The sequence below is a fragment of the Oncorhynchus tshawytscha genome, linkage group LG13, assembly GCF_018296145.1.
Source record: "Oncorhynchus tshawytscha isolate Ot180627B linkage group LG13, Otsh_v2.0, whole genome shotgun sequence".
Taxonomy (NCBI): domain Eukaryota; kingdom Metazoa; phylum Chordata; class Actinopteri; order Salmoniformes; family Salmonidae; genus Oncorhynchus; species Oncorhynchus tshawytscha.
This window is the reverse complement of record NC_056441.1, coordinates 38928912-38952323: the sequence shown is the minus strand read 5'-3', so window position 1 is coordinate 38952323 and position 23412 is coordinate 38928912. Positions and strand designations below refer to the sequence as shown.

At 45.4% G+C, this 23412-nt stretch overlaps 1 protein-coding gene across 1 annotated transcript in view; it reads right to left on the bottom strand.

Annotated features, from left to right (window-relative positions):
* LOC112264892 (exostosin-1b) overlaps nt 1–23036 on the bottom strand; it is a 129391-nt gene extending 106355 nt beyond the window's left edge. Inside the window, exon 1 of the mRNA XM_042295722.1 lies at nt 21207–23036. Within this exon, the coding sequence (XP_042151656.1) occupies nt 21207–22150 (944 nt within the window). The 5' untranslated portion in view covers nt 22151–23036. The remainder of the gene's footprint in view (nt 1–21206) is intronic.
* Nucleotides 23037–23412: the final 376 nt, after the last annotated feature.

The following is a 23412-nucleotide window of genomic DNA, read 5'->3' as shown; positions in this document are numbered from 1 at the left end:
CTGTTGGAAACGGAAAAGCCAGACAGGGAGACTGTTGGAGACTAGTTAGTTTCCCTCCCTGGCTCGCTCTGTGTTAACTCAATGGAATGTGACATGTAGGGAGGGGGACTTCCCCTTTGTGAGTGATTCGACTTCCACAAGTCCAGGCACTACCAAAGCTTGGTCCTGAAAAATACTCTAATGAACAGAAGCGCACACACACAAACGCATGCACACAAACAGATTGCACAGGAATGGGTCTGTCCAAAAGGTCTTTCACAGTACAGTGGACATTGACCTGAATGCGATTTGATCCCTAGCCAAACCACACCTAAAGCGGGTAAGACAAAACAGTCAAAAGGCTTAAATCACATTCACAGCACCGCACAACACCGAGGGAGCCTGTGGCCCCAAGGCTAAACGATACCGCAATTCACAAATCAAAAGACCTGCACAGTGTCAACGCGGTATGTAATCGCATGAATTACCATAGAGCAATGAGAGAGTGCCACCCTGATGAAGACACAGCTCTTCCTGCTGTGTGCCTGTGTGAATCACTATCTGAGAGGAGAGAATTCCGCCTGCCAATGGGGAGACAATAGCCCCAATATATTTCCATCTGCTTATTTCAAAACCGGTACCACGCTAGAACACCACGATCCAGCAATGGACATACAGCACCTATTCATTTGCAATGGTGACTAGTCACTTCATAAAAGTGTCGGAGCTGTGTGTAGTCGGCCTCGACAAGGCGCTGGAGTGACAGCGGAACAAGGACAGCTATGATAAGGAAATGTAGAGCCCTGTCAATCATTAACCAGCAGGGTGACGGTGGCAATCTGCCCCAGGGCAGAGCTCATTCACTCCAAACGCCTATTCTCCCCCCCCACACCCCCCCCCCACACACACACACACACACGCTATTCACCACCACTACACATCCAGACGGCACGTCATAACTATATTTTACAACAGGGGTGGGCAACTGGCGGGCCCGTAGCTACAGGAGCAACACGTGCATGTCGGCTAGGCCTACATTCATGACTATCGCCTCTATGAATTAACGTAATCCAACAATATGTTAGGTTGGACGACGTTGCCCCAGCCAGTGGGGACATTTAGGCAATCCAGTGAGAGAGATAAAGTGCTCCCTTAATCCAGAGAGGACAGGAGAGCTGGGCAACATTGAAGCGATTAGTTAGCAAAAGAGGCAGTGCTGCTCCTAACCCTCCTCTTACGCCAGGATTAGGAGGGAAGGTGTAGCGCTGCTGATGCTGAACGGACAAGGGCCCTTTATAACTGGCTTTAGAATCGCAGAATGAGTGACCAGCATAAGCTTCCTCAAGAGACCTTAACCAGCCTCCTTACAGAACAAGGGGAGTTCACCGGGGCCACATTCAGTAGCCGAATGTTGCAGATAGAAATGCCATGAAAAGAGCAGACGTGATTCCCTATTCTACATGTGAGAGACGCATATTTTGTTCTACATTACTATCTAAACGTTCAAAAACATTGTGACTTGCTGAACTCACCCCTGCTCCCACAAAAAGGTTCATGCGACCTCAACAACTCTTACATAGGATAGGTTGGCCTCACCTGGGCGATAATTCGGGGAATATGGCAAGGCATTAGATATGTAGCAGGATTTTAAGAAAGTAAAGTAAGAAAGTGGTTTAAATTAGTCAAATGATCTTTACAAAGGCATGTTGGCTTGATTTGCATAAAGAATGCACCACCACCAACCCAATAGACAGGCTGTGAGAAATACAGAACAACGCATCTTTTTTTAGATTTATTCTGTAGTCTGAAACTTTGTGGCTTTTAAAACTTTTTTTTTTAAGGTTATCGGCATCCCAAGATGCCAGTGGCTTAGAGACCATGCAGCCTCAGTCCATATTCAGCTTTAAAACGCAATCGAATAATGTATTCCTGAATTTTTAGACCATTAAAACTCAGCAAATGTACTCTCCACAAAATAGGGCTTTAAGGTTAGTTTCTTATCCAAGATGAAATTCTAATGAAAAGGTCTTAAGTCTGAGATAATACAAGGACCCACAGCTTTCATGGCGCTGAATAAAAATGAAAATCCTGAGGCTACCTGTAAAAAGGGATGAGCAGTAGCGCTGTATGTGTAGACACACTACAAAAATGACCGAGTAAATATACATGAATAAAAATCCTGCTGATAAATTATTCATACGTGTAGCTTCCGGGGTTCCGCATGAGTGGTCACAGTTAAAGGGGCTCCAGCACTCGTCCAAACAAGATGCACCGGGGAAGCAAAGTGCCAAAGGACTAAAGAATAACCCACAGGGGGAAGAAGAGTCTGGAACGCACTACTGATTCAGTACAACTTAGACTAGAGGATACACACTGTACTGTACACATACTGCCCAGACTACAGGGCAAACCTAGTACATGCTTGCTTAGGCTGCTAAAACAGCATACTCTCTCCTCTAACTGCGCAATGGACAGACTCGGCCAGAGAGAGTGCAAACCCAACCATCTGAAATGAAACAAACACGAACAGCACATGCTTTCTGACTACACCACACACCCATCAGCACACGCTCTCAGACTACGGCTCATATAGGCTAGCCGAATGACAGTGCTCTCTCAGGCTCTGTTTAAGTCTACTCCTCTCAGGGCGTCCGGGTGGCGCGGTGGTATAAGGCTGTGCCACCAGAGATTCTGGGTTCGAGCCCAGGCTCTGTCGCAGCCGTCCGGGTTAGGGAGGGTTTGGCAGGGGTGTTCTGGTCACTAGCGACTCCTGTGGCGGGCCGGGCGCAGTGCACGCTGACCAGGTCGCCAGGTGTACGGTGTTTCCTCCGACACATTGGTGCGGCTGGCTTTCGGGTTGGATGTGCGTTGTGTCAAGAAGCAGTGCAGCTAGGTTGGGTTGTGTTTCGGAGGACGCATGGCTCTCGACCTTCGCCTCTCCCGAGTCCGTATGGGAGTTGCAGCGATGAGACAAGACTGTAACTACTACCAATTGGATACCACGAAATTGGAGAAAAAAGGGGTTAATCGTTTTTAAATAAATTAAAAAGTCTACTCCTCTCAGTGTGTGTTTACAGGTGCAAATACGTGGCCTGGTCAATGTATTAAAAATGTAAAAACAAACACCTTATTAAAAAAGTATTCAGACCCTTTGCTATGAGATTCAAAATTGAGCTCAGGTGCATCCTGTTTCCATTGATCATGTGTGAGAGTCCCCCTGTGGTCCCCCTGTGATAAATTAAATTGATTGGACATGATTTGAAAATGCACACCTGTCTATATAAGGTCCCACAGTTGACGGTGCATGCCAGAACAAAAACCAAGCCACAAGGTCAAAGGAATTGTCCATAGCACTCCGAGGCAGGATTGAGTCGAGGCACAGATCTGGGGATGGACTTCAAAGAAATCTGTAGCATTGAAGGTCCCCAAGAACACTGTGACCTCCATCATTCATAAAATGTAAGAAGTTTGGAAACACCGAGCTGGCCGCCGGCCAAACTGAGCAATCAGGGGAGAAGGGCCTTGGTGAGCGAAGTGACCAAGAACCCGGTTTTCACTGAAGGAGCTCTAGAGTTCCTCTGTGGAGATGGCAGATCCTTCCAGGACAACCATCTGTGCAGCACTCCACCAATTAGGCCTTCATGGCAGTGGCCAGACGGAAACCACTCCTCAGTAAAAGGCACATGACAGCCCACTTGGAGTTCACCAAAAGGCACCCAAAGACCATCAGACCATGAGAAACAAGATCCTCTGATCTGATGAGACCAAGATTTAACTCCTTGGCCTGAATGCCAAGCATTCCGTCTGCACTGGAGGACACCTGGCACCATCCCGACGCTGAAGCATGGTGGTGGCAGCATCATGCTGTGGGGATGTTTTTCAGCGGCAGGGACTGGGAGACTAGCCAGGATTGAGACGAAGATGAACGGAGAAAAGTACAGAGAGATCCTTGATGAAAACCTGCTCCCGAGCACTCAGGACCTCAGACTGGGGGCGAAGGTTCACCTTCCAACAGGACAACGACCCTAAGCACACAGCCAAGACAACACAGGGGTGGCTTCGGGACAAGTCTCAATGTCCTTGAGTGGCCCAGCCAGAGCACGGAATTGAACCTGATCGAACATCTCTGGAGAGACCTGAAAATAGCTGTGTAGCGACGCTCCCAATGAACCCAGACATAAGTTGAGAGGATCTGCAGAGAATAATGGGAGAAACTCCCCAAATACAGGTGTGCCAAGCTTGTAGCATCATACCAAAGACCCAAGCCTGTAATCACTGCTTCAAAGTACTGAGTCTGAATACTTATGTAAATGTTACATTTCAGTTTTTTATTTCTATAAAATATGAAAAATACTAAAAACCGGTTTTTGCTTTGTCATTATGTGATATTGTTTGTAGATTGATGAGGGGGGAAAAAACAATGTCATACATTTTAGAATAAAAACAGAAAGGGGGATACCTAGTCAGTTGTCCAACTGAGTGCATTCAACTGAAATGTGTGTTCCACATTTAACCCAACCCCTCAGAATAAAAGTTGTAAAGTAACAAAATGTGGAAAAAGTCAAGGGACCTGAATACTTTTTGAATGCACTGTACCTACTCCGAGGCAGGAGAATTTACTCTCACCTCAGTAACACATTGACATTAAATATACCTTGATAAATATATATTAAACGCAACCATAGGTCAAGAGACAAAACAGGATACATCAAACACACCTATAAAACGCCAGTGAAAACTCGAGCTACACAAACACTCCACACTCTCCTACGCGTGATTGTGTGTCAAATACTAACACACACCCATGAACATAAAAAGCAAGTGGAGGGGTGACAAACATGCATGAAAAACGTTGGGATTGGATTCAAATGGCATCAAAAGAAGTGAGACACCGACTCAGGGAATGAACGCTGTTTGAAAGGTGGGAGGTTAGTCACAGTTTTGCTACGAGTCTAAATGGCATTAAAAAAAAAAGGTGCACTGCTGCATTAAAAGGCTTCTCTAATCCCCAGCCCTGGCAACCCCCAGATAAACGGGCAGCTTCTTCAGAAGATAGCTCGTCACATTCCGGTGTCACTGTGCCAATGGCCCTACCACATTGCTTCCCCGACCACCCCCCCACTCTCACTTTGAGGGAACGTTATGTCTAGCAAGCGAACTGCGCAACAAGAAAGCAGACGCTTTGAAAACAAAGGGCTGTCCTGTAAAAACATAAACATTTCAACCTTAGAATAAACACCCCTGTCAAGCAGCTAACGGGAGTAAGACCCGCAAACTCCAATTTCCCAGCACAGGGCTCTCCTCGGCGCTTTTAAGTCGCTTTGATGCCGAGGATGCGGTTGGCTAGACACCGCAAATCAGGATGCAGGTTCAAAACACCTTACAGCGACTGCAGAAACAGAATCATGGCCTTCCGCCTCCTGACAGATGACAAACCACAACAACAACAAAAAACTGAGCTTAGCTTGTAGGAAACGGTCCTCTCAGGCTGTGGACGACCTATGACTCACAGGTCAAAAATGCAACCTTGAAATGACTTTCACAAAGAATCCTAAACGGAAGAAATGGCTTCATTCCGTACCTATGTAGGCCTATAGCTTACTACTGCGTTTGCACTAACTGGCAAATGGCCAAGCCAGACTCATTCAACTTTGCAGGCAAAGGTTTCATAGAATTTTCATCGTGCTTTTCACCCATTCCATTTGTATAGCACATTTAGCTTGTGGAGCTATAGCATAATTTAAAATGCCTTTTTCTTATTTTATTTTTTTATACATTCCCATTTTAGATCCGGGGGGGGGGGCATTTGCTGAGTACAACAGTACCACCAGCTGCACCTTGTCCTACCTTCTCCACAACCAAACATGCACCCCTTTCCCTTATCTGAAAGGGAGGCCCTTTAGGAAATCATGAATACATAGACGAGAGACAGCAGAAAAAAACAAACTGCAAATGAAAAACTGCCCTGATAACCAAATGAATGAAATGTTCTCCCCATCCATGCTTTGGCATACAGTCTCCTCGCTAGGACCAGATTCCGACCCCTACCTCCACCCCAGCCCTTCACCCCCTCAGTGTTGGCTTGGCCGGTGATCCGTGAAGTGCAATGGAATCCGCCAAATTAGGGGTCTCTGAACTGTCTCAGCAGCCATTGTTGCCTGCATCTAGGGTTCAAAAGCAACAACAAAACAAAGGAGACGAGACAGCAGCCTTGGGTAATGATTGGCTAAGAGGAGAGATTGGGGGGGGGGGGCGTTCACACTTCAGAGCCTTGGGGGAAGAGGTTGTTTGGGGGCTGTGGTGTCAAGGCACCAGGCAGCGGCTAAAGAGCCAGAGAGAACGTTAACACAAAAGGGCCCCTCTGAGTGCCTAGGGCAGCCGAGCCTTTACACCCACAGAGGGGAAGTCCAACTAACGCATACAGCATGAACGAGGTGTGCAAGCCATCCAATCCTCTGCCGCCACTTCAATAAAACACTGATGGCCAGGCCCCTACTGTCTCCCAAGCACATTGACACGCTTGAAAAAGGCGTCGTCAGTCGCTGAAGTAACACCCCTTTCGCCCTGTTGCAAATTACTATTTGAATATCAATACAGTGGACAGAAGTGTTTGTTTTTGCTCTCGTGGTGGTGAGACGTAAATGAGGTCAGTGTATTGAGGACAGCATGTGACGTAAACAACCTGTCGTTCCATTGAAGTACAGGCCTGAGGAGTTGTTCAATTGTTCCTGGGGCCATAAAATCTGCCATTTGGGTTTGGCCGGGGTAGGCCACCATTGTAAATAAGAATTTGTTCTTAACTGACTTGCCTAGTTAAATAAAAGGTTAAAAAATAAAAAAGTCCTCCATGACCCACTCCAGGACAGTCTTGTCAAGGTGCTAGCTAGATTAGCATAACTTTATAAACCTCTACTACCATAAAGAAAAACACTCAAGCTAAGAGCAGTGAAGTGAGTGACACAGCCGTATGGCATGCTAACTTCTAGACAGCCAAATGAATCAGCTTCCCAGTCATACCTCGTAGCTCCCCCAAGCACTTTCTCCTAGCCTACCATCCCCCTGTCACGTGTAAGCCTGAATATTTTAGAAATGCCCAGATAACAAGGGTCCCTCCTGCCAAGATACGTATTCACTGTTATAGCTTTATCCAATGCAATCTTTTCAATTTGTCCTCCACCATTTCTTTCTCGCTGTTTTCGACAGCAAGCAGATGGAAGCAATTTTTGTGTTACATTTAGGGTTCTGCACAGAACTCGGTAGAGCCATTGAGTCCACGTACAGTGCCTTCAGAAAGTATTCTTACCCTTCGACTTATAAAACACAATTGTTGTGTTACAACCCGATTTCTAAATGGATTAAATAGATCTCTCACCAATCTACACACAATACCTCATAATAAGTATTCACACCCCTGAGTCAAGATATGATAGAATCACCTTTAGAATCACCGTTTTAAAATTCTTCAACCTCTGTCGAGTTGGTTGTTGATCATTGCTAGACAGCCATTTAAGACTCACCATAGATTTTCAAGCTGATTTAAGTCAAAACTGTAACTGGGCCACTCAGGAACATGTTGTCTTGGTAACTAACTCCAGTGTATATTTGGCCTTGTGTTTTAGGTTAGTCTCCTGCTGAAAGGTGAATTTGTCTCCCAGTGTCTGTTGGAAAGCAGCCTGAACCAGGTTTCACTCTAGGACTTTCCCTGTGCTTAGCTCTTTTCATAAACTCCCTAGTCCTTGCCGATGACAAGCATACCCATAACATGATGCAGCCACCACCATGCCTGATAATATGAAGAGTGGTACTCAGCGATGTGTGTTGGAGTTGTTGACCATTCTTAGTTCGCTCCCATCACAGGCATTAAATTCTGTTTTAAAGTCACCATTGGCCACAATTCCCCATAATCGACAAAGCAAAACAGTTGAGACATTTTTGTAAAGTTATTAAAAATAAAAAACAGGAATATCTTACTTAAGTATTTAGACCCTTTGCTATGAGACTCGAAATTGAGCTCAGGTGCATCCTGTTTCCATTGATCATCCTTGAGATGTTTCTACAACTTGGAGTCCACCTGTGGTAAATTCAATTGATTGAACTTGATTTGGAAAGGCACACACCTGCCTACATAAAAGTTCCAACAGTTGACAGTGCATGTCAGAGCAAAAACCAAGCCATGAGGTTGAAGGAACTCTCCGTAGAGCTCCGAGACATGATTGTGTTGAGGCACAGATCTGAGGAAGGGTACCAAACATTATGCAGCATTGAAGGTCCCCAAGAACACAGTGGACTCCATCCTTCTTAAATGGAAGAAGTTTGGAACCACCAAGACTCTTCCTAGAGCTGGCCGCCCGACCAAACTGAGCATTCGGGGAGAAGGGGCTTGATCAGGGAGGTGACCAGGAACCTGATGGTCCCTCTGACAGAGCTCTAGTTCCTCTGTGGAGATGGGAGAAACTTCCAGAAGGACAACCATCTCTGCATCACTCCACCAATCAGGCCTTTATGGTAGTGGCCAGTTGGAAGCCACGCCTTAGTAAAAGGCACATGACAGCCCCCTTGGAGTTTGCCAAAAGGCATCTAAAAGACTCTCAGACCATGAGAAACAACATTCTCTGGTCTGATGAAACCAAGATTGAACTTTGTCATTTGCGTTGTCATTGTGGGGTATTGTAAAAAATTGCAAAAAACATAATTCCACTTTGACATTATGGGGTAGTATTATGTAGACCAGTGACACAAAATCTCCATTTAATCCGTATCAACAAAATATTGTCTGGAGGCGGGAACAGGATAACAAGCATGCAACCACAGCATATTCACAGCGACCGTAAAGCCTGTGCCAACTGGGCTACTTTGAGCAGCCTAACAGTGGGAGCTCCCCAGAAGACAATAAAACAACAGATTACAGGAAGTGCCTTATGGGAAAAAAATTACACCGATGACCCACAGGCTTCATCAGTTGTGAATGGATTCGTAAAGTAAGCTAAATCTAATTCCAAGCAATTACAGTCAACAGACACCCAGAGAAACAAACAAAAAGAGTGGGCTGTGTTTTAGAATGTTGGCTATGTAGGCTACAAACTGAGATTAACAGCCCGAGGTGGTGAAAGATTTGAGGAAAATATGACCCCAGAAGAATGAGAATTAAAAGTAAATAGTCCGTGCCACATAGTAGAGAATACCAAGACGTAAGGCTTTTATCCACTAAACGAGACAGATGTCAGAACAAAACAAAAAAAAAGATTCTGCTTCCATAATGTAGATGCAATGTCTTCCTACTGCCTCCGAGCAAAATTGTAATGGGCAACCAATCACACGCCTGTCTCATTCATTTTTTACATGGAACCAGTCAGCTACCCGTCTCACTCAATTGACTTCAAAGAGCCAACCAGCTGTCTCACTTGCTTCCGTAGTACCTTCTAAACTGAGCATGTGAACTTACCTGCCTAACTCATCACTTTAAGAGCGAGAGAGACAGTGAGCGAGAGAGAGAGAGAGAGAGAGAGAGAGAGAGAGAGAGAGAGAGAGCGAGAGAGAGAGACAGTGAGCGAGACAGCGAGAGAGAGAGAGAGAGAGAGAGAGAGCGAGAGAGAGAGACAGTGAGCGAGACAGCGAGAGAGAGAGAGCGAGAGAGCAAGAGAGAGAGCGAGAGGCTTTTACCAACTGTACCCTTCCCACTTACTCATTCATGCCTCAAGCATTCCATGACAGTCCAGGATGAAAATACTTTCGTTTTTTCACCTTGCAGCAATCAATTTTTCATTCTGGGTGAAACACTCCCAATTGATCAATCCCTCTCCACCACTAGCCAAGCGGAGATGGCTGTACTAGGACTGAGCTAGTAAAGCCTCAGGTCGGTCAGTCTCGTCCAGCTTGGTCTCTCAGCTACCACAGACCAGCCAGCAGCCACGTCATCATGGCATCCCTCTGGTGACTGTGGGTCACTAAGAGCAGCCTCACCTTCATCACTCAGCCAGGCACACACACACACATGTCAATGACCCATCCTCTCGCTGGTGCACACACCCCACCCCCAACAGGAGATAGCTAAAAACACAGACCTATCAGCATGATCAGGAGCAAGCGCCACACTGAAACTGAAGCAAGCACCAAGCATTATGACCGCAACCTCGACATCTGCGACTGCTAGGAAGGAAGAGAAGGCCATGTTGCTCTCACAATCAGAAAGATCACCAATGCTACACCATGTCTCCTCGTCTCAGAAGGTCACAGCTGTCTCACGAGCATCCGACAAGACAAGCACTCTGCATGAGGTGCGAATAACTAGAACACAATTCCACGGACTTAAAATAAAAAAAGGTACATAAACGCAGCGAGAAAGAGGCGAGATTGACAGAAGATAAAAACAACCATGCCAGTGTAGGCTAGACTACATCTTCCCCAGAAACAATCAAACCACACTAATAGAGGCAAACAAGCATTCCACGATAATTTCCTACAGATCATTCGCATATTTTGGCGCGATCATGGCCCAGCGCTTTATTTAAGTGAGAGGACGATGAAATATTCATGACGTATTAATATGACTAGAGAAAACAAAACGACGACCCACTATCTGCCCAGGGAATAAATCGCCATTGACATTTCCGAAAATGGAACTCATAATGCTATTTTAACACAAGACAGGGATGTGGTCTTTGCTTTACCGGGTTTCTAGTCAATCTTTGCCACTGTGTCAACAAAATGCCAAGCTCCACATCATGAAGGAGGAAAGGAAAATATGGCATTTCTGTGTTTCCATATCATTCATGCGGATGTCAGTTATGAAAATGCACCATTTCTCCTATCCAGCGGCCCGGTATTGCAGCCTCGGGCTTTGCAAAGTCATAGACAGCAGCTACTTATCCTGGTGTTCGGCAAAATTAAGGCAGTTATACAATTTAAAAAAACATTACATTCAAAAAGTGTACCCTCAGGCCCCTACTCCACTACCACATATCTACAACACAAAATCCATGTGTACGTGTGTGTGTATAGTGCGTATGTTATGTCTGTGTATGCATGTGCCTGTTCCTGTTTGTGTTACATCACTGTCCCCGCTGTTCCATAAAATGTATTTCATATATTTTTTTATTTTATTCTACTGCTTGCATCAGTAACCTGATGTGGAATAGAGTTCCATGTAGTCATGGCTCTATGTAGTACTGTGCGCCTCCCATAGTCTGTTCTGGACTTGGGGACTGTGAACAGACCTCTGGTGGCATGTCTTGTGGGGTATGGATGGGTGTCTGAGCTGTGTGCTAGTAGTTTAAACAGACCTCTGGTGGCATGTCTTGTGGGGTATGCATGGGTGTCTGAGCTGTGTGCTAGTAGTTTAAACAGACCTCTGGTGACATGTCTTGTGGGGTATGGATGGGTGTCTGAGCTGTGTGCTAGTCGTTTAAACAGACCTCTGGTGACATGTCTTGTGGGGTATGGATGGGTGTCTGAGCTGTGTGCTAGTAGTTTAAACAGACCTCTGGTGACATGTCTTGTGGGGTATGGATGGGTGTCTGAGCTGTGTGCTAGTAGTTTAAACAGACCTCTGGTGACATGTCTTGTGGGGTATGGATGGGTGTCTGAGCTGTGTGCTAGTAGTTTAAACAGACCTCTGGTGACATGTCTTGTGGGGTATGGATGGGTGTCTGAGCTGTGTGCTAGTAGTTTAAACAGACCTCTGGTGACATGTCTTGTGGGGTATGGATGGGTGTCTGAGCTGTGTGCTAGTAGTTTAAACAGACCTCTGGTGACATGTCTTGTGGGGTATGGATGGGTGTCTGAGCTGTGTGCTAGTAGTTTAAACAGACCTCTGGTGACATGTCTTGTGGGGTATGGATGGGTGTCTGAGCTGTGTGCTAGTAGTTTAAACAGACCTCTGGTGACATGTCTTGTGGGGTATGCATGGGTGTCTGAGCTGTGTGCTAGTAGTTTAAACAGACCTCTGGTGACATGTCTTGTGGGGTATGCATGGGTGTCTGAGCTGTGTGCTAGTAGTTTAAACAGACCTCTGGTGACATGTCTTGTGGGGTATGCATGGGTGTCTGAGCTGTGTGCTAGTAGTTTAAACAGACCTCTGGTGGCATGTCTTGTGGGGTATGCATGGGTGTCTGAGCTGTGTGCTAGTAGTTTAAACAGACCTCTGGTGACATGTCTTGTGGGGTATGCATGGGTGTCTGAGCTGTGTGCTAGTAGTTTAAACAGACCTCTGGTGACATGTCTTGTGGGGTATTCATGGGTGTCTGAGCTGTGTGCTAGTGGTTTAAACAGACCTCTGGTGACATGTCTTGTGGGGTATGCATGGGTGTCTGAGCTGTGTGCTAGTAGTTTAAACAGACCTCTGGTGGCATGTCTTGTGGGGTATGCATGGGTGTCTGAGCTGTGTGCTAGTAGTTTAAACAGACCTCTGGTGGCATGTCTTGTGGGGTATGCATGGGTGTCTGAGCTGTGTGCTAGTAGTTTAAACAGACCTCTGGTGACATGTCTTGTGGGGTATGCATGGGTGTCTGAGCTGTGTGCTAGTCGTTTAAAAACAGACAGATCGGTGCTGTCGACATGTCAATACCTCTCACAAACGCAAGTAGTGACGAAGTCAATCTCTCCTCCACTTTGAGCCAGGAGAGATTGACATGCATATTAACATTTACTCTCTCTGTGGACATCCAAGGGTCAGCCGTGCTGCCCTGTTCTGAGCCAATCGCAAGTCCCTCTTTGTGGCACCTGACCACACGACTGAACAGTAGTCAAGGTGCAACAAAACTAGAGCCTGTAGGACCTGCTTTGTTGATAGTGGTGTCAGGAAGGCAGAGTAGCGCTTTATTATGGACAGACTTCTCACCATCTTAGCTACTGTTGTACCAATATGTTTTGACCATGGCAGTTCACAATCCAGGGTTACTCCAAGCAATTTAGTCACCTCAACGTGCTCAATTTCCACATTATTTATTACAAGATTTAGGGTTTAGTGAATGATTTGTCCCAAATACAATGCCTTTAGTTTGAAATATTTAGGGACTAACTTATTCCTTGCCACCCATTCTGAAACAAACTGCAGCTCTTTGTTAAGTGTTGCAGTCATTTCAGTCACTGTAGTAGCTGAGGTGTATAGTGTTGAGTCATCCGCATACATAGACACACTGGCTTTACAGGCTGATTTACTGGCTCAAATAGCCGACCAAGGGGGCTTTACTATTCTTAGGTAGCGGAATGACTTTTGCTTCCCTCCAGGCCCGAGGGCACACACTTTCTAGTAGGCTGAAATTAAAGATATGACAAATAGGAGTGGGCAATATCATCCGCTATTATCCTCAGTAAAATTTTCTATCCAAGCTGTCAGACCCCGGTAGCTTGTCATTGTTGATAGACAATGTGTAATGTCAGCTTTTGTTTCTAATCTTGCCAATGAAAGTTTGCTAATCTTGCCAATGAAAAAAAAATCATTAAAAGTAGGCAATATCAGTTGGTTGTGATGAAAGAGCCATCTGATTCAATGAATGATAGAGCGGAGTTTGCCTTTTCCCAAAATTTCATTAAAAAGGTGCTCCAAAGCTTTTTACTATCAATCTTTATGTCATTTATCTTTGTTTCATAGTGTAGTTTTTTCTTTTTATTCAGTTTAGGCGCATGATTTTTCAATTTGCAGTACTTTTGCCAGGTTGTTCAGCTAGACTTATTTGCCATTCCTTTTGCCTCATCCCTCTCAACCATACAATTCTTAAATTCCTCATCAATCCACGAGGATTTAACAGTTTTTACAGTCATTTTCTCAATGGGTGCATGCTTGTTAGTAGCTGGGATAAGCAATTTCATAAGTGTCAAGTGCAGTGTCTGGTTGCTCCTCATTACACACCACGGACCAACAAATATTCTTTACATCAACATAGGAGTCACTACAAAACGTATTGTATGACCTCTTATATACTATATTAGGCCCAGCCTTTGGAACTTAGGTTTTCCTAGATATGGCTACTATATTGCAATCACTACATCCAATGGATACTGCTTTCAAGCACATTTCTGCAGCATTAGTAATCATTAGTGATCAATACATGTTCATGATTTCATTCCTATGCTGTTGATTTTGGACTACAGGAAATGGAGGACCGAGAACGCCCTCATTCTCATCGACGGGGCTGTAGTGGAGCAGGTTGAGAGCTTCAAGTTCCTTGGCGTCTACATCACCAACCAGTTGTGAAGAGGGCACAACAAAGCCTATTCCCCCTCAGGAGACTGAAAAGATTTTGCATGGGTCCTCAGATCCTCAAAAGGTTCTACAGCTGCACCATCGAGAGCATGGTTGCATCACTGCCTGGTACGGCAACGGCCCGGCCTCCGACCGCAAGGCACTACAGAGGCAAAGATTGGCAAAGATACCAGCCACCTTAGTCATAGACTGTTCTCTCCGCTACCGCACGGCAAGTGGTACCGGAGCACCAATTATAGGTCCAAGAGGCTTCTAAACAGCTTCTACCCCCAAGCCATAAGACTACTGAACAGCTAATCAAATGGCTAGCCAGACTATTTGCATTGTCCCCCCAACCTCTTTTACATTGCTGCTACTCTATTATTAGCTATGCATAACTCTACCCACATGCATATATTAACTCGACTCAATTCCGCTACTGCTACTCTCTGTTCATCATATATGCATAGTCACTTTAACCATATCTACATACTACCTCAATCAGCACGACTTACCGATGCCTGTATGTAGCCTCGCTACTTTCAAAGCCTCGCTACTGTATATAGCCTGTCTTTTTACTGTTGTTTTATTGTTCACCTCACACCTTTTTTTGCACGGGTTGTTAGAGCCTGTAAGTAAGCATTTCACTGTATTCGGCCCACGTGACAAATAAACTTTGATTTGATTTAACCGGTGCCCCAGCACCAGTACGTACACCTTGTATATAGCCTCGATATTGTTATTTTACTGCTGCTCTTTAATTAATTGATACTTTTATTTATTTTCTGCTGGGTATTTTTCTTAAAACCGCATTGTTGGTAAAGGGCTCGTAAGTAAGCATTTCACTGGAAGGTTGTATTCGGCTGTACCGGTTGTATGCAGCGCATGTGAGATCTGTTGCGATCGCATAAATTATCAAGCATTTCACACGTTATCCAGATACTGACTGTTAGCACTTAGTAGTCTATAGCAGCTTCCCACAAGAATGGGCTTTAGGTGAGGCAGATGGACCGTAGTCATTTTACTTCAACAGTATTTAACATGAGATACTCGAAGCTTTACAGGAATGTGGTTCTGAATATAAACAGCAACACCTCCACCACTGGCATTTCTGTAAATGTTAAAACCTTATATTGCTACCACTACATCAAAAGGTATTGTCTTAAGTGAGTTTCAGCAAGTCAGAATATGAATGCCATCTATTACTAGAAAGTTATTTCATGAACCTTGTTTCTTAAGCTCTTATGTTAACGTGGGCTATTTTGAGCACTTTTCTGGGATTGATTGTTTTCATTGCTTTACTGGAAAGCTTAGCAGAAGTAGATATTCTCATATTATTTATGTTAGTGCAGGGTGAGCTGAACACAGAGGAGTTCCTATTAGGTCACACCGCTTCAGTGCTAACAGCATAAATCTGGTTCATAGGGACATGATTGCTGCATACAATAACTGTAGGCTCAGCAGAGGTATTCAGGGCAGTTAGTGGGACATAAATTAGGTTACTTACATTGTGTCTACCAATGCCACTGGTATAATGTACATTTGCTAAAGCATGATGATGACTCAACGGCAGAAATGGTAGGGATTAACTGAGCTGGGCTTGGGTCATTGATAAGTCATTGTCTCAACGCAGCCTTATAATCCAGTGAAAGGATCCAGAAACACAAACGATTTGGGTGGATCACATCCTCTTTATAAAACATGTCGTTTCCAAAAGGTATCAAAATTGTCAACAAAAAGTTACACCCACTGCAATAATCATGTAGCCAGTTGTGAAGACAAAGAATCATGATAAAGTGTTCAATGCCACGATTAAGAGGACACTGGGCCAGATATGGTATTTTATTAGTGTTTAGCAGAGTCAATCAGCTCTTTGAAATCCAGTTAACTGTTCAGAGCTGCCCGTAACGTCATTAAAGCCCACATTGACTACGATAGAATCGATGTCCATGTCCTGGCATAGTACATTCGGGTGCAGCTAAGTAAGGTCATTTACTCAAGCTCCAGGATGGTCCATTGTTTTAGCACCAGGAACAGTCACATTTCTTACCATGGAGCTGCCCAAAATCACAGCTGGCGAGAAGGACGAGGAAATCCGCCTACTCCCACGCTTCACAGGATGGTGCAGGCCTCCGACAGATTGAGAAGCACCGCTCGATCCAGAGCAGGGACGGAAGTTTGCCGGTGTCGACTTTGAAAACGAAGGGGAAGGAGTAGGCACAGCAGCTGCAGACACAGTTACCCCCGGAGAAGGTGCAGGAAGATCAGGCTCCAGGGCGGCAAAACTATTTGTTGTTTGTATCCTCTCTCTGCCTCTCACGGCTCATGACATGCGACAATCGTTGATTGCCATGCTACTGTTGCTGTGCTCCTTCGACTCCGCTATCAGAGGAGGGGCCGGAGAAGGCTCCCCTGGCGAACAAACTCCGGACAGTCGAATAATGCAAACGACAAGACGGAGATGCATCCAATATGCACGAACGCCGGCTAGCCATTGGCGTAGAAAAGGTAAACATTCCACTCTGCGTTTTCCCCCATTAATTACGTAGGCTGGCAACCTGCGTGATCAAGGAAGCCACCTCAAGCCTACAGTGCCTTGCAAAAGTATTCATCCCCCTTTGCATTTTTCCTATTTTGTTGCATTAAAACCTGTAATTTAAATGGATTTTTATCTGGATTTCATGTAATGGACATACAAAATGTGCCAAATTGGTGAAGTGCAAAAAAATTACTTGTTTCAAAAAATTCTAAACGGAAAAGTGGTGCGTGCATATGTATTCACCCCTTTGCTGTGAAGCCCCTAAATCAAATCTGGTGCAAACAATTACCTTCAGAAGTCACATAATTAGTTAAATAAAGTATGCCTGTGTGCAATCTAAGTGTCACATGATCTCATATATATATATATATATATATATATATATATGCATGCGTGCACTTGTTTTCTCGGCCCTGCATCAAAGACCAAAAATCAGATTTTGTTCAAAAAATGTGCACAGATTCGTTTACATCCATGTTAGTAAGCAATTCTTCTTTGCCAAGATAATCCATCCACCTGACAGGTGTGGCATATCAAGAAGCTGATTAAACCGCATGATCATTACAATCATTATTGTTGGGGACAATAAAAGGCCACTCTAAAATGTGCAATTTTGTCAGAACACAATCCCACAGATGTCTGAAGTTGAGGGAGCATGCAATTTGCACGCTGACCGCAGGAATGTCCACCAGAGCGGTTGCCAGATAATAAGTCGCCTTCAGCATCATTTTAGTGAATTTCCAAATCGGCCTCATACCACAGACCACGTGTATGGCGTCGTGTGGGCGAGCGGTTGGCTGATGTCAACGTTGTGAACAGAGTGCCTCATGGTGGCGTTGGGGTTATGGTATGGGTAGGCATAAGCTACAGACACAATTGCATTTTATCAATGGCAACTTGAATGCACACAGATACTGTGACGAGATTCATTTATTTCATTTGACCGATTTCCTCATATGAACTGTAACTTAGTCAAATCTTTGAAATTGTTGCGTTTATTTTTGTTCAGTATGACAATAGAAAGGTTCATAATTTGTGCGAAACCTCACAGCACAGTGGAAAAATAAGGCAAATAGGAATAGGATGGTGTTCAAAGATGGGATGTACTGTGTCTGTAAAAATGTATATTCTATGTATACTGGGCATTTACTCCAATTGGTGGAAGCTTTAGGGGGAAATAAGGAAAATATATAAGAATAAAAACAATATACATATTCACCCAAAAATATATGGGGGGTTGGAATTGATGGAAGCTACAATCTAACCCCCACCCCAAAAAAAAAAATGTGAATACACACACACTGGCCGACTCTTACAACGTACAGTGCAATCCCACATACACACAGACTCCCCATTCAACTGAGTGGAGGAGTCCCTGGAGTGACCTTGAGAAGTGGCGGCCTGTAGTGAAGAGGCTAAAGTACAAAGTCAATACTGGCCGACAGACCTGGTTAACTATTAAATGGGGTGGGGGGGGTCCCTGATCCAGCCGTCTGCTGGGTAACTCATGGAGGAGGAGCAAACAAGCAATACACAGACGTCGCCAAAACACACAGAGAGGAGACGGTTTGGAAAGTTGGAAAAGATGAACTAGTTTATGATAGAGTCCTCGGATATAGCCCATGGCATGCTATAACTAACAGCACATAAACACATGGGCAGCAGATAGGATTGTGATGAACCAAAGTATTGAATGCCTTGTAATTTGTCATTGAATAGTTTCTCCCCCCCCACTGACTGTCCCAGACTCTATAGTCAGCAGCTCATAAAGCTCATTGAATAATGGATCAATGAATCAATCTATTATTGATGCTTGCCCATGGATGGAAGTGGAACCAGTGATTCAGAATGGAAGTGATTGCAACTCTCAGAAAATTAATTGTGCGCGCGTGTGTGTGTGTCTAAGCTTTAGTGTCCAGGGCTACCAGGCACTGCCTGTGTTTAACAGCCTTCCAATATCCGCTGCTCCTGCCACATTCCTCTTAGAGGCGGAAAGGTCATGATGGGAAAGGGGGGCGGGGGGGGGCACCATGTGGAAACAGTTCCATGGACAGAATTGAGAATATATATAAATAAAATATGCCATTTACCAGGCGCTTTTATCCAGAGTGACTTAAATCCTAATGAGTGCATAGGCTACATTTTAGTATGCGTGACCCCATAGGGGAATCGAACCCACAACCCCGGCGTTGCTAGCACCACGCTCTTAGAAACTGAGCCCCACAGGACCAAGGAGAGGGTCGCAGTTTATACTGTTGCCATCACGAAGCCAAAGTGCAGTGAAATGCATCCAGGTATGCTGCAGTGTTTTCACCTTGGCACCATTCCCTCATTACCCCAAACAGCTGTTCCAACACGTGTGTGCATTCCAGCATTCTCACCATCGTTTCTGACTATGAGAGACTCCCTGGCTGTGAACGCAGCGCATAGAGTACGCACTGGCCCAGGCCAAGCCATGCCGGTGCTAACCTGGGCCAAGCCATGCCGGTGCTAACCTGGGCCAAGCCATGTCGGTGCTAACCTGGGCCAAGCCATGCCGGTGCTAACCTGGGCCAAGCCATGTCGGTGCTAACCTGGGCCAAGCCATGCCGGTGCTAACCTGGGCCAAGCCATGCCGGTGCTAACCTGGGCCAAGCCATGTCGGTGCTAACCTGGGCCAAGCCATGCCGGTGCTAACCTGGGCCAAGCCATGCCGGTGCTAACCTGGGCCAAGCCATGCCGGTGCTAACCTGGGCCAAGCCATGCCGGTGCTAACCTGGGCCAAGCCATGCCGGTGCTAACCTGGGCCAAGCCATGCCGGTGCTAACCTGGGTGCCCTGGGCCAAGCCATGCCGGTGCTAACCTGGGCCAAGCCATGCCGGTGCTAACCTGGGCCAAGCCATGCCGGTGCTAACCTGGGCCAAGCCATGCCGGTGCTAACCTGGGCCAAGCCATGCCGGTGCTAACCTGGGCCAAGCCATGCCGGTGCTAACCTGGGCCAAGCCATGTCGGTGCTAACCTGGGCCAAGCCATGTCGGTGCTAACCTGGGCCAAGCCATGCCGGTGCTAACCTGGGCCAAGCCATGTCGGTGCTAACTGGGCCAAAGGAAAGGTGAGCAGTCGAGAGAGGGATGCCTGGAATCCAGATAGCGGATGACACATTTCTCCAGGTGACACGAGCCAAAGACATCTCTCTGGGAGAAGAGCAGATCGCACGGGGAGATAGAGAGGAGAGGGATGACAAATGGACAAGCACTTACTTGTGGGGATGGTGTTGCAGCATATTTGGAATTGGCGCTGTGTCATAGGGCAGTGTGTTCTGGTCTCAGTGAGTTTCAGTCAGTCAATGAAAAGTTCTGTTCAAGTTAGACTTCCCTTTGACCAAACTAAGCCCATAGAGCTAGTGTCCCCCAAATGGCACCCCATTCCCCATTTTGAGCAATACTTTTGGTCCGGGTCAAAACAAAGTAGTGCACTATATAGGGAATAGGGTGCCATTTGGGATGTAGTGCTAGCCATGGTCCCTCTCCTGCTTTTACAAGTAACTGGAAATATTTAGTCTTCAATAGAGTACTGTGGGAGCCAATATGTCCCTTCACTAAACATTTTAACTAACATCGGGCAAGAAGTATAAGTTGAGTTCACATATCCCAAGTTTACCGAGGATTTAGAGAGATATTCAATCAGGAGGTAACTCGGCCTAAAATAAACCAGTCTCACTCTCGGAGAAGTAGACTCGGTGACGCTCAGTGCAAACTTCAATGACAAAGTTTACTACCATGGTTACAATGTGACTTGACTTACTCTGGCATCATTGCAACCAAAGACAGTTGTGGTATCCACAATCAGTGATAACACGCAAAGCACAAGCTTAGCCTACTATCAAACCTAATATGGACACTATGATGAAAATGATTGTGGATGTAGCCCTACTTGATATGGGCTGGGCTTTATTGAATTAACAGCATTTCACAAAATTATTCCAACTAAACATGATTTGGCGGTTAAGTCTAGGCCTAATAAGTGTTGTACTTATTCATTATAATGTGGAGTTTATAGCAGTGTGATAGCAAGGTCACACTCCCACACCACTCTTACAGTGAACATTGCTTTATTCCCTTAAAGTATAGAGCAAATAAAACGTGTCAGTGCATATCCTCGTTTGGCTGCAATATCAGTGAAGTTGGTGGAGGGTGATTTATTCAAACCGGAAAGGTAATTGACTGGCTGGCGAGGTTTCCGTTCACGCTAGAACAGTAAGAGAACCATATAAGCCATTTCAGTCCCCGAGAACGGCAGTCAATGGCATTGTATGCCAATAAAATATGAGTTCACAATCTGCTCGCAAAACACACCAGGCCGAGCGCAACCGAGAACCTCAAGGATGCGCGCGATGGTGCCTGTTTTGGAATGGTACAGAAGGACAAAGGTGACCACTTTTCTTTTACAGTGGTAATATGACCCACATAAGACATTTATAACAGCTTTCATGTACAGTCCTTTTTAATCTGTCAACACGTCATAACTTACTTGTCATATTCTGCATTGTCCTTGTCGCAGCGTGCGTCCTTGTGTTTCTGCCAATCCTTGCCGTGTTTGCAGGTGGTGAGGAGCACCACGTCCTCCTGATTATGGACATGATATAAGGCATTCCTCGTGTCTGACCCTATACCTGTAAGGTATCGTTTCCCCTTAAACACAAGCATGTATTTCCTGAAAGGTGGAATGGAGTTGTACTTTAGGTACCCCCTGTCCCCTCCGGTCCTAGGGTGCTCCTTGGAGAACAGCGGGATGGACACGTCAAAGTTGGGCCTGAAATTCTCGGTACTGATGCTGGCCTTGGCCAACATGGCCTGGCCTATGTCGAAACCTAGGTCTTCCGTGTAGTCCGGCCATGTCCCAGAGTACAAGTTAAATATGAGATGGTTCCTGCCGTTGTTCCAGAGATGAAGGTTCTGGACCTTGGTTTTGAGATTGTGCACGTACTGTGGCGAGAGCGAGTCCCGGTCCAGGGTGTCCAAGCTCAGGATGAATAGACAAGCTTGTCCCGGGTCAGTGGTGTAGAACCTGGATCCCTCAATGGTCGATAAAATATTCTGGTAACTTTCTGAGATTTTCTCCCCCTTCTGCTGGGGGTAGACATACACTTTGAAATCGTTCTTTTTACATGCAGAGAAATCAAAGCACGAATCCATGCGACATCTTTTGCCCTTGTACACGCTTGTATTAACGTCCCTCTTCTGCCTCGGTGATATGTGAATGTTGTACTCCTCAGTGTCCAGTTGATCCCAAGGTAGGAACTGTTGTAAAGGGTCAGAGAAGTGTGGCCACGGCTGGTCGGGGCGATATCCATTGTGACTACGGTCATGCCGATTTCTGCCCGACGCTGGAAGTTGTACCCCTCCAAAGTAGAACAGTAGAACTAGACATGCACCGGCAGAGAGCAGGAATAAATATCGTTTTTTGGCCTGCATGTGTCCTACGAATAGGGGCAAGTTTTTTTACAAATAAAATTGAAGTGTCCCGAAGTTAGGCTCTCACCACCTCCAACTACACCGCTCCGCCATCTTCCAGCCTGCAAAGATTTCAAACTCGCGTCTTCCCCCTTCTTCGTATTCCGTTCCCCAATCCAGCGATTGATCCAGCGCATGTGGGCGATTTTAAATGCGTTCTCTCTCTCTATCTAGTTTGTCCATTTCACAATATAGTGTCTCTGGGCAACAAAATTCCCCCTCGACCAAGTAAAAGCATTCATATACTCCCTTTGCCCCTCTCTCCCTCTCTCTCCTTCATTCAGCCAGTCTGTATTCAAATGTAAAACTGCGCCCGGTTAGAGATGCCCGAAGCGTTTTACCAACTCTTTCCCCTGTAGAGTAGCGGCAGGGGTTCATGTGGTTTCCTGCCTTGGCCAACACAGAAAATGTATCCCACGGTTAAGATTTGTTAACACGCTGTCTGTGGTTTAAAGCCTTCGGTGAGGTCGGCTTTTAGATCCAGATGCCTCGGGAGTATAATTCGGCGATATTTCACTCCATGGTTCAATGAACGAACGAGGAAACCGTCGTAGAACAAGAGCAGTTCATCAGTGCAACTGTAGCCTCACGAATCCCTGCATTTCTCTTATGTTTTAATCTCCCGACAGACCTCATATACGCAAAAATAATCTCTTCGGAGATAGGCGTATGCCTAAACGAATAAATTGACGCAACGACCTCAAACAGTATTTCCAGTTACCATGTGACTTTGCAAATACATTGACATTTTTATAAAAACGGGATTCCTTGATTCTTGTGTCCAATTACCAAATGCTCAAATGTTTCGATTGTTACTCTGTAACATTCCAATCCCGACACGATGGCAGCTGACGTAACGTCCCATCACTGTGCATACGCGTTTCTCATTGGTCTATTATTGGTCACCGGAAAAGGCGGTGCTTCAAATGCACCCATTCACAACCGGAGCCCTCTCAGCGAATAATTTAAAGCACGAGTAAAATACCGAAAAATGTAGAATACCTATGTGTAAGTATTTTATACAGATTGTATTGCACGTAATGATTATACACTGTCACCACTGTCTTGAAATAACTCGTTTAATGTAATTTTCTTTATTAGTAGAGGTGACACTGTGGCCAAAAACCAGAGTTGCTCTCTAGTGTGCAAACAAAATCACAGCAACCAAAGTTGAATGCCCTACGGTAACATTTACACCGCACGAATTGATGGTTCATCAGGAG